This window comes from Cyprinus carpio, chromosome A18, assembly GCF_018340385.1.
Source record: "Cyprinus carpio isolate SPL01 chromosome A18, ASM1834038v1, whole genome shotgun sequence".
NCBI classification, from domain to species: domain Eukaryota; kingdom Metazoa; phylum Chordata; class Actinopteri; order Cypriniformes; family Cyprinidae; genus Cyprinus; species Cyprinus carpio.
Window position 1 is genome coordinate 21,504,971 of NC_056589.1, and position 12,392 is coordinate 21,517,362.

General features: G+C 37.1%; 2 protein-coding genes across 2 annotated transcripts; one reads left to right on the forward strand and one right to left on the reverse strand.

Annotated features, from left to right (window-relative positions):
• Positions 1–939: 939 nt before the first annotated feature.
• On the reverse strand, positions 940–5,007 carry LOC109105684 (class E basic helix-loop-helix protein 41-like). The gene is made up of 5 exons (XM_019118949.2): positions 4,768–5,007; positions 4,544–4,607; positions 4,295–4,402; positions 4,063–4,174; positions 940–3,750 (listed from the first exon to the last, which is right to left on the reverse strand). Exons 1-5 carry the CDS (start codon positions 4,827–4,829, stop codon positions 2,822–2,824), a joined length of 1,275 nt encoding a protein of 424 aa, XP_018974494.2. The 5' UTR covers positions 4,830–5,007; the 3' UTR covers positions 940–2,821.
• Positions 5,008–6,565: 1,558 nt separating this feature from the next.
• LOC109105690 (sarcospan-like) lies at positions 6,566–12,074 on the forward strand. Its single transcript, XM_042775397.1, has 3 exons — positions 6,566–7,051; positions 9,636–9,722; positions 10,270–12,074. The coding sequence occupies exons 1-3, from the start codon at positions 6,803–6,805 to the stop codon at positions 10,627–10,629; spliced, it is 696 nt and encodes a 231-aa protein (XP_042631331.1). The 5' UTR covers positions 6,566–6,802; the 3' UTR covers positions 10,630–12,074.
• Positions 12,075–12,392: the final 318 nt, after the last annotated feature.

Sequence of the window (12,392 nt, forward strand, 5' to 3'; positions counted from 1 at the left end):
CAGCAGAATCTACACATTTCTGCAAGTTTGTTCTTTAACTTGCTCAGCATATCTGAATGCTGAAAGATAAAACCAAATGCCCCTTATCACTTTACACGTCCCCATCATGGGTGTCCTGAAGTAAATATGTAGCACTCTTTCCATTTAATTGCAACCACTGGAATAACACTATTTATCACAACACTGTCTATTACATAAGCGTTCCGACACAATATTGTTAAATCTATTACTAAATGTTTACATAAGCATTTAATATTTGAGTCCTTGCTTTTGGGTTACATTTTTATTTCCCACAAGCTATGATTTACAGACACCTACTTTATGAGCAATAAAGCATAATGCATTCAGAATAACTTGGAGGGATTCATATAATGTGAATTGTGTTAACTTTGGTTGTTTTTACATTCCAACATTATGAATCTCATGTCAGCTGATTTTCAAACTGAGTTTGACTAAAAAACACCAACATCAAAATATTAACAACATAAAACTAATTCAATGTATAAAAGGTCATTTTGTTGGAGGGTATATATTTATTTATATTGACATTTTGATTAATGACAGTATAAATGGCCAGTTTAGTTCATCATGGGATACTTTCTGTAAACATTTATTGATCCAAATAATGGGAGTATTCATAGAGACAGTTACAGAGTAACTGATTTTTATTTTTTCTAGTTGCCTTTCTTAATGTTAATTATGCATAAAATCTGTTTACTTGTAGCTAGCAGATCTCTTGATGTCAGCTATAGGTAAGTGGGTGTTTCTGGGTGGTTCATGTTGAAAATAAAACTCTGATGGACTGAGCGTCACGTGCATCCTTTGACCTGTAATGAAGTCTGAATGATTCTGTCATTCTGTTTAAGTGTTTTACCGTGTACTGTGTAACTAACTATCATGTGCATTTCAGTGCTGAAATGAATGAGGGGGTTGATAGCATTTTGTTCACATGAGCTTATATTTATTTGATAACTGAGCTGCAGAATTTCAAACAGCAAATGTGTAAAGCATTAAGGAAATGTGCAGCAGTCGTTCAGTTTATCCTTTAAAAAAACCCATAGATTTATTCTACAACATGAACATTAAACATACAGCATATTCACAAACTATATACATCCACATGCCACTGTTTAGGCAAATGACAGTTTGAGGCAAAGACACTACAGGGCCTATGAAATGTGTTACAATGCAGAAATAAATGGCAGCTGGTACATCAGTGTTCCTATGCATTCATAAACCCAGGTCTAAAATAGAAACACATTCAATAAAATTCCATGAACTCCTGATTGTTAAGATCCATCCAATCTAAAAGGTCCGTTTACATGTTTATTCATGTCATGTTTTACAGTGCTCCACAACAATTGTACAATACACAGCATGACCCAAACGCATACAGCTTTCTGAGGTCATGATTAGTGACAAAGTTTCAGAAAAGGCAAAACACATTTGATATAATCACATCTCTTTAAAGGTTTTACCTTAGAAAATTTTCAACAGCTGTCTCAGACTAAAATGAGCCAGCTCACGTTTGAATATGCCAGCTCAAGAATATTATGATGTCATACATTAATAGATACATATATTCCAACACCTGCCTTGCATTCAAGATTTCCTTCAAAAAAACATATCATAGTTTGAGTTCAAAGGGGATTGGCTTAAAAACAATGAGTGAGGATTGTATTAGGAAACTGAGAAGGCAAGAAAAAGTGCACTTTACCTCTGGATTATATAACTACTTTTATCAGAATATATACAGTATAAACTTTTATATCTACCAAAAGAACACAGATTACATTCAATATCAAAGTTCCATAAGGTGCTATTATACCTTGCACATTTTTGCTAGAGGTGACACAGGGCAATGATGTCAGATTGTTGGCAAAGCACTCTCAGTAATGACTGACAGGTGATTGGTCCTGCCATTCTGATCTGGAGTGTTGATTACCTTCACAAGAGATTCAGACTAATTGTTCGGGAGAGGGAGAGAGAGACGGGGACTGCTGTAACATTACATCAGAGGTTTGTGGCTCACACCATTTGTCCAATTAAAATCACTTGAAACATTTCTTCAACACCCCTACCAGAGGAGCATCTCTCAGAAATGAGTCCTGGCCCAAACACTACGGTATGTTGAGGTATGTAGGTAACTCTTTCAAGCACTGAACTTTGAAAAGAGCAAAATACAACCGATATCCAGTTGTACTATGATAGAAAGTTATATATCTGACAAATACTGCAGCAGTCACACCAGCCTGCTTGAGGTCAATATCAAACATTACATCCAAGAGTCCAATATGTGACTTCCAAATCTTTGAAAGGAACGTTCCGCTAGGATAAGCGCCGTTCTTTAGCTTAAAGAAGATTCATATGTACTTCACTAAACTAAGTTTCTTCATCAAAAATAAAAAAGACAACTACAACAATGGGGAAAAAAAAAAAAACCCCAGAGCAAAGTCTGAGATTTCACACATTTTCAGTCAGTACTAATATACCATTGGATCGCGAAACATGAAGAACATAAAAGTTGCTGTCAGTTGTATTTTCATTCAAATATCTCAAGGAATCAGTGCAAAAGGCACTGACTGTTACAATGTCCCCCATTCTCCCCTAAAAAAAAAAAAAAAGATAAACCAATTTGTTTTGAAATTTTGAGTCCTCATAATAATAATGTAAAAAAAACACACACACACACACAAAAAGCATTTGCTTGGAAATCCATAGAAACACTATAGTAAATACTCAATGACAATTAAATTAAGATAAACATAAATAGCAATTTTACAAGCAAACTAGTGTGCACTCAAAGGTCAAAAGATCAGCTTTATGTACCATCATTTTCATTTCTTTGGGGCTGATGAATGGCATCACTCTCTGAGCCATGATGATCCCCAGACACAGAAGAGGCCAGGTCGGCCTCATTGGACAGGTCACCATCGGGAGATGGCGGCTCGTCATCTTTTAAGGATGCTGCATTAAATCCAGAGGTTTTATTGGCGGGTGCACTGGGGAAAGCGATGGCGGCAGCAGCAGCTGCGGCTGCAGCAGAGGTGTGCGTGGAAATCCCGGGGTAAAGCCACGGGAACGGGGTGCTCAGTGCCGCCGCCGCCGCTGCTGGATACACCAACTTCTCCAAGTGACTCTTATCAAACAATGGCATGTACGATGCTGCAGACGGGTTTATGAAGTAAAACGGCATGCAAAAAGGAGTTTGTTGTCCACCAACACCCGTCATTCCAATTAAAGAGTTCATTAACGCCACATCCGGTCGGGTATTGGTGGAATCTGATGCACCGTTCGCGGACCAGCTCATTTTGGCTTTTTTGGTGACACGTTCATCTCCGAACTCCTGCTTGATCTTTACTCCTTTGGCCGTGTCACATCCTTTCTCGAATTTGCCATCGCCTTTCTCTGCCTCTCCTCCGTATCCGCTGTCGGTGTCTGTGTCGTTTTCGTTAAGCTCGAGGTTCTGAGTCCTCTGGATGACAGGGACGCAGTTGGCTTGAGTATCTCTCTGCGCGTCCCGCTCTGGAGCGTCGTCGCCTGGCAACGGCTGCTGCAGGATCCCTGCGCCCGGCTGGAGCTGCGCGGAAACTTTGTGTAAGTGGTTGATGAGTCGCGTGCACATCTGCTCACGCGACGTCCAATTGTCCACCTTGCTCAGATACTGCAGGACTTCTTTGGCACATGCATGAAAGCCTGAGTGAAATGCGTCTAAGTCAGCCTGGAGGGAGGACTTCAGTGATCGCTCCCCTGTCATAAAATAGAAACAAAAAGTCCTGTCAATAAAAAACTGAAAAATAACAGACAGATAGATATATAGATAGATATTAATAATAACTCTAGACAGATATATATTAATAAATGCAACAAAAAAATCTGATCTATAAAAACACTTAACATATATAAGCAGAATTGATATAAAAAAGTATATGCATAATTGCAGATATATGTGCATCTATTTTTGTTAAAGTACTGTACTTTAAGCTCCATTTACTGGTTTACTTGATGTGGTATTGATGTTTCTCTGATTGCATTGTGTGGGTTGCACATTATGTAATTTACCGTTCTGCAAAGCGACGATCTTCTGGTGCTGTTGCTCTGTGACAGCTGTCAAAGCGTTCAAATGCTTCAGCGTCAACTCAAGAACTACCGCTTTTTCCAAGTGACCTAGAGTCTGTAAGACAATACGAACATTTATCGGATTTCCATACTTTTTTGCTTTCCTTATGCGGGTGAGATAAAATTACAAAACACATTTAACAAGACCAAACACAATTCAGTTGACTTAAGTTACCGTAAGTTTCAGATGTTCTGGTAATAAATCTTTCAGCTGCCCAATACATTCATTTATTCGGTCCCTCCTCTTTTTCTCGATCAGTCTGTGTGGTAATTTGTACGCGTCCTGCGAACAAGAAGCATTAGCCACTGCGAAAAAGTTCTTAAAGTAATAATTATCACTCGGATTATTAAAAACTAGCGACACAAAGTTTTACGTGAATTTGACGGACATCACGTTTCCATCACGGGGCCACAGTTTGCTTACCTTTCCTTCCTCTCTCTTCACCCCTCTTTTGGATTTGCACATGTAGAGTGACGAATATTCAACTCTAAAAAGAAAAGAAAAATAAAAAAACTTATTTTTAAAGAAGCAAATCTATTCATTTCACCAACAACCTCACACATTTAAAAAATAAATAAATAAACGTAACATTTGTTGCATTAATTAAAAAAAAACAAAAAAAAAAAACAACCGAACATAAAAATTACCCCAAGAAATCCGCGTGATCCAGGAACTGTCTGCCTTGCATTCTCGGTATTCTTTCATCCATAACTTTGTCCCACTTTCTTGTGCACTTCTTTGAAAATCAGGTTTCGTTAATCCAGTACCAGCGGAGCGGCAGTGCGTTGTGTCCGGTATCGAGCAGCACCTCTGAATGACGATGTGTGCGCGCGCTTGCCTGAGCTGCCACTTTGCCCAGTGCTCTCGCGCACTCACCGCGCACGCGCGCCTTCACAGGAGCCGCGAGCTGACTCACGTGTAAACTGCACCAGCTCTAGAATCCGGGTATTAAATGGGATTGAAAGTTGACAGTTTATTGCTGAAGAGACGCTGAAAAATAAAACCGCAGCATATCGCTCAGACGCATTAAAAAATTTGTATTTGAGGCGTAACATCTACACCTCTAAATGTAAAATAACAAGATACTTATTATATTATTTACAAGTATTTCATATAACTGAAGATATATCTAAGACTTTTAATTATTTTATATAAAACCAGTTAGAATTATTATAGTCTAAATTTACGTAAAATTAAAACTTTTGGGCATTAAAACACATTAGCCTATTTTATGTTTTTTTTTCTTTACAATTTGGGACTTCCCTAAAGGTTTGCATACAAAGTAAACAAAGATTTAAAGACACATTTATTAACTTGGCTAAATGCATTTTCAAAATTATGCTTTTATATATTTATCATGTTTATCAAATATAATTATATTACAAATAATCACTATTTGTCTAGGCTGATAATTCATATCTTTAGGGATAAATGTAATTATGCTTCATGTCAAAAATATTATTATAAATTATTATAATTATTATATTTATTATTTTATTATTAGTTGCAATCCGATTTTAGTAATCTCTAAAAATTCGATTGTACCTGCAGTGTTCACATTTCCTCAATATATTTTTAAATACATATTTTTAAAGATTTGCAAATAGATTACCTGCTATATTTGAACTAAAACGAACTGTATCAGTTTTTGTACATATCAACAAACTGCTAAGAAAATATTTTTGAGAAATATTTTATGACAATTTTTTTTGCAGCTTTAAAATGTGAACTTTTCTGAAGTTCTGTGCAGCATATTTTGCTTGAACTAACATCTAGATCTACTGAGATTGCTTTGCCTATACGTGTCATCTGAAATGAGGTGTGACATTACACAACAGCACATAGAATACGCTCTCAATATAGTCTGGCTGAAATAGACCACATTCTGTCAATATCCAGCCTTCAGAAGACTTTAGCAGATGAAACCATTATAAGATTATAAATCAGAGTTTTTCCAGCATATAAAGAAATATAAAAATGAATAGCATTTTACAAAAGGTCTAGGTGAATACAGACATATTCATTATAAGAAACATGACCTGCATATAGTTAGAGACTCTCCATAATTAACACAAAGTGAAATGAACACGTAGCATATCTGCACTCGCTCATAATATTCATAAGAGATTAACTGTAACCCGCTCACATGCCCGCGGGTCACGTAACTTCATCAAAATCATGTGACTGACTCCACACTGTTATGAATAGATTGCACAGTGTGTTGCAGGAGGTTGGCAGGACTCAAGCACTCTCCCACATGTTTGCCAGAGACAATAATTGTTTCTGCTCCGTAAGATCCCTGCTTCCTGTTTAGTTTCAGGGAGACTAGAAGGTGTCGTGTGTTGGAGTCCCCCTTTATGTCTTCCTTCCCCTTTTCAACCCTCCCTCCTCTCCGTCTCCTTTTCTGTGCTCTATATGTGGCTCTTGCGGAATCTGCTCCAAATGTTTTCCATATTAGTTCAGAGTCCTTTCTGATTCCGAATAGCAGGGATTGCATAGGGAGAGAAGCCTCCAGTGAGGAGGGAGGGGAAGGGCAGGGCAAGGGAGCAGTCCAGCTATAGAGAGCAAAGGAAACGGCAGGCGAGATAGAAAAGGAAGGACAAACAGATAGAGGGCGAGTACAAGAACGTCCGGTCGGCCTCAAAGGAAGATTAAGAACCTCAGCACAAGACAGGAGGAATTATGGGGTCGGGGACGAGTCCGATGGGGTCGACTGGAGGAGGCAGTGCAACCGCTGGCAAGGAGAAGCAAGCAGAAACTGGAGGCCTAGTGCTGGAGGAAGCCCAAAAATGTTGTGGCTGCCGCTTTCCTTTGCTGGTCGCTCTGTTACAGCTTCTGCTGGGCATCGCAGTAGCTGCTGTGGCCTTCCTAATGGTTGCCATTAGCTCCTCTCTGCTGGCCAGGGAGACGCCCCATTGGGCCGGCATCATTGTAAGCTTCCTTTTGCTCTTCATCAACCTCTTCCTCAACTCCCAGCATGCCTTGTTTACTCTTTCGGGGCCATGCATGAGGCCGTCTCCTATCAGATCCATTGGCAACGCTGCCATACTGTACAAAAGCATGCATAAACAATGTTACAGAGAGCATGTATGCATGTCCAAAATAACATATTAGTGAGAACAGTGAATACATTCATAAAGAGAATCCCGAGTTTTAAAGCTGATATAAGATTGACCACTGAGAGTGTCATGTTGCAGGAAATCTGGAAAAGAGTAAGCTTATATGCTAATCAGTGGATTTTGCTTGTTCAGCAGTGATTTACAGAGTATTCGTGCTTCTTGCCTTTGCTCAGAGAAGTACAGTATCTATTCACATAAGCCTATAGCAAAAAAAATCGATGTAAAGTTTAAAAACAACCCATGTTACTTAAAAGATAAAACTGCTACTAAAAATGCTTCAGCTGTATGTTTGTTTGAGAATCACAGGAGAGTTAGATCAAACTGTAACTTTATAAATAGAAAACAAATCTTCAAAAGATTCAAAGCCATCCCTCTGTGCAGACATGCATGTCCAGTCACGTAGGCCATAATATAACAGGACTGAAACATACAGGGAGATAACATTGCAATTGCATTCATCTATTTTTTTTTATGTACTTATAGTAAGTACATTACTTAACCCTTTTAAATCTTAATTTGGTGTTGCCAGCCAAAACATAACTGGTCTTTTAAAAATTGCTTTTAAATCTCCAAATCTTGGATTCAATCTTTTCTTTTCTTTTTTTCTTTTCTCAATTAGCACAGGTTTTGTATTTCTTTTTTGGAACAGATTGGTAGCAGGCCTCATTGATCTGAGCTTATGCACCTCAGTTTTTAAGTGAACAATGCCCAAATTATCCACAAATAATTTTACATTTTTATTTATTTATTTATTGTTTAAAAACATAACATCATACATAAGCTTAAAAGCATAAAAAAGAACACAAGTTGATAAAAAAAAGATTATTTTTATAGAATATTGCTCAACAATCTTGTCTGATCTCGATAATACAGTATTTTATCTATGTAACTTTTAAAAGTTTTTTGAACAAGACTGTGTCAAGTGAAGATTTAGAGTTTGTCTTGACAAACCTTTGCAGTAACACTTTACAATTAGCTCCCTTTTTTATGCATTAATTAATATTGAGTGATGAGCAATGCATTGTTACAGTATTTAGTATTCTTTAGTATTAACTCTGATGTTAGTTAATATAAAATACACGTTCTTTGTTACTTCATATTAGCTCAGGTCCATATTAACAGAATATAATTGGCAGAATATAAATGTTACATTCATGGTGATTATGGTTAATTATTGTTTAATTTTTAAATTGTTTTTAAAGTGTTTAAATATTGTCTTTCTTTTTAAAAATTATATTTGAATTTCTTTACATTTTTAATTCAAATTGCAGTTTTGAATACTGTCTGCCACCTCCATTCAACAAAATTTTCTGAATGCCACAAAAAACCCAGTATATATAACTCCTTCATTGTGTCAAACATTAGCTATTGTGGCAATAAAACATAAAGTAATGTCATTATGAGATTGCTGTGTTGGATACACTCATTCAAATTCATGGACGCACATACTGGAGTGATAAGGTAGATCAGAGAGCATCTCAAGTTCAGGCATCACGAGACCAGTGCTGCTATTCCTAGAGAAAAACGCTGAGGTGACCAAGACTTCTCTGCCTCAGAACCTGGGAAAACAATCAAATTAGATACCACTCGCTAGTCACAAGACTCCAATCATGCTGAGAAAGAGAGAGGGGGAAATGGAGAGAGAGAGAGAGAAGAAAAGAGTGAGATAAAAAGTGTGAGAGATAAAGATATCTTGGTGGGGGGGTCAAGCTATTCAATTTGCAACGGCAGTAAATGTTTTATCAGATGACAACTCAATGCAGAGTTGCACAATGCTGATTACAATAAGGGTTATGGTTGGCTTATAACAAGTCTGGCAGATAGAGATAGAGAACTTAGGAGGTCTGCTGCACTGCAAATAAGATTAGAGCAACCCAATACACCGTATGTGTTCATGACAACAATGGCAACATTTTTAACAACAGACTCTGAGATGCACATGATCACGGTGATCACCCTCCAAACGGCCTAATAAAACTTGATTAGCACGTGATTAGTTTATATATTGTACATTTGGGGTCTAAATGACAACAGGTCTATAGATTGCTGCAGGGATGGCATATTTTTATAGGCCAAAACTTTAAAGTTAGCATTTTACCACTTCCGAATTCGCTCCAAGTCGGTGGTTTATTTTATTTTATTTTTTTTTTTTGGTTGTATTGTATTTAGGATTCAAATGTTGTGTTCATTTGTGAAGATTATCATGATGAACAAAACGTGTGAGAATCATAAACATTTGTTGGTCACAGACCTTATTTTCTGCAATAATCCAAAAGCCAATGGAAAAATCCTATTGGGTGTTTGTTGATGGAACCAGGGTGATGCTAATTTCCGTGTTGGCCTACAAAAATATGTCACCACTGCAGCACTCTATAAAAATACTCTGTGTTTTGCAGATGATTGTGGTGTCTCTGCTGGGATTCGTCCTCTTCTGCATCACCAGAGTGCCTGATGAGAGAGCGACGGCTCAATTTATTGTAAAGGTAAAAAAATTAAAAAGTGCAATTTTTGGATGACCCGAGAATTAGAATTGCACCTCATATGTAATTGCTTTTCAAATGGACTTTAAAATATGTAGAGGTGCAACTTAGCTCTGAGAGCAGGCCTGGTGGTTCTCCAGTCAACAACTCACCTTGAACTGAGATGATGTTCGAATGGACTTATTCAATGAGTGAGCTGATAATAAGATTGAATCTGGGATTTATGTTCTGATTGATCTTAAGCAGAATCATGTCTTAAAAAAATGTAAGTGGAAAAATGGCTAATTGGAACTTCTTTGTTCATGTCAAGCTCATTGGAATGTGCGTGCTAATGACAAATTCTAAATTTTCAGGATAACTGTTTCGTTTCCTGTAATTAGGCATATTTTTAATATTTAATGGACCATTGACATTTCTGAGTCATCAAGTCAGAGCATTGAGCTGGTTTTAAATGAACAAGAATAGGCATTTTAGTCTATTTAAATCTGATTTCCATTGCCTTGCCTTAATCATCACAAATGACTGTAACCCCTCTCTCACTTCTGCCTAGCTCCTGTACTTCTTTCTGTGCACGATGGGGATGGTCATTTCCGCTGTGGTCATTGCCTTCCAGTGCTACCATTATGCCCTGACTAACAGCTACATCTGCAAGGAAATGGGGGAGTACTGTTTGTGCACTCTGGACCCTGAGGATCCCATCGCCCGCACTTTCACCTACAGTGGTGTGACAGACTGCAGTGCTATCGTAAGCACGCTACCCGTGTATTACCTTCTGCAGATGGTGCTGAACTTGGCTCAGGCTATCGTCTGCCTGGTGGGGGCCTTCCTTATATGGAAGAAGAGGTACCAGGTGTTTTTCGCTGGGCTACAGACAGGATCTCCTTCTACCCAGAATTGGCAGAAAGTTTAGGGCACTGAGAGATTTCTCTGGAGAAGTAAACATGTGGAGCGTGGGAGTGTTTGTGCCTTTAGGGAAGAAACTGTTTGCTGCAGTGTCTGCCACAGTGGGAGTTTTATGCCATGCGACCTTTTATCAAAGCAGTTGAATGAGTCTGTTTGTATTGCCATATTATAATATTTCAGGAAGTTTTATGCAATCTTTAGAGTTATTGTATTTTTCTACATGGGCTGTTTGAAAATGTCCACTTGTTGAGGTTAACGGTTTATTTTTAGCACTGCCAAGGAGAGTATTTTTATCTATAAAACCAGTAAGTGACACAAAAGGAGACCTGACATTTTAGGAAAATGAGCGACACAATCTGTTGCTGTGGTTGTTACTGTTGTGGTAATGGCATGCATAAAAATTTATTTAATTGTGTTTTAAGTATTAAAATTTGCTTAGTCAAAAAAATTAAAATAAATAAATAAATGCAATTATTCACACATTAACCTTTACCTTTTACTCTTTTTCTAACTTCAGGTGTGTTCATTGTCCATCGTTTCTGAGACAAAATTCCTGGTGGCTCATTTACTGTTGATATATATATATATATATATATACACACACACACACACATACAGATTTAGGACTAGATATTTAGATATAAAGATATATATATATGCATAATTTTTTACAAATAAATTATAGTTTATCCTGTTAGTAAAATATTGGTTTATAACTATCTGTTAGACTTATTTATAATTTCTAGTCTTTTAATAAGTCATATTAAACACTATGAGAATACACAGGAGCAACCATCTTTAACATTTCTTAGATGAAATATGATTCCTAAAACATAACACATCAAATCATTGAATACAGTACTGCTTTACCTGAAGAACTGTCTAGAGCACTTAAAAACAAAAGCACTGTGTACACAGCAGTCAGAAATAATAGGTGTGTCCAGTGAGGCTGGAGGGGCTTGTGGACTGAAGTCACAGTTCATACAGCCAGTGAACAGCAGCCAGTCATTCAGGGACTGGAGGGGTTCAAAGGGGTACTAAGACAAACAGCAGGTCACTGCCTCCACTTTCATGCAATGGAAGGGCAAACGGTCTTTAACCTTTTTTTTATTTTACATAGGTCTATTGCATATTTTATATTTGTAGCCAGGTGAAAACTGAGCGAATGTAAAGCCTGACAATCAAGCCAAAAAGCTCTGTTTTTCATCAAGTCCTCGTCAATGAAGCTTGTAAACCAAATGAAAAAGATTGAGAGATAGGAACACTTCCAACAGGAAGAGAGCTGCCTGAGGTGTTAAAAGAGTCTGTTGCTTTAAAGAGACCTTCAGTCTGGTGTTTGGAAGAAATGCAACATGATGCTTCAGCACAGGAAAAAAAAAACACCCATAAATGTAAGCTTTGTATGAGTCATTTTTCCTTTGAGCTGATTTCTAATAAAAGGCATTTGCATAACCCTCTCTCATTCATCAATTAATTGCATGTCCTTTAAAATTATTAACTGAATTTCATACTTATGTATTTCTCAGGTTGTCAAGCAAACAGAAATATGCCATCTTTTGATCACATCCACAATTATGTGCATGTAATCTAATAATAATTTAATAATTATTTTTTTATTTATATAATTTATATAAACATAAATTAATAATTGTTAATTACACACTAAGGACTATTTAAAATAAAAACAATAATAAATAAAGTTTGTTCATTTTTTAAAATAAAAATTACGCTTATTGTATGTGAAAAATACTGTACACTACCGTTCAAAAG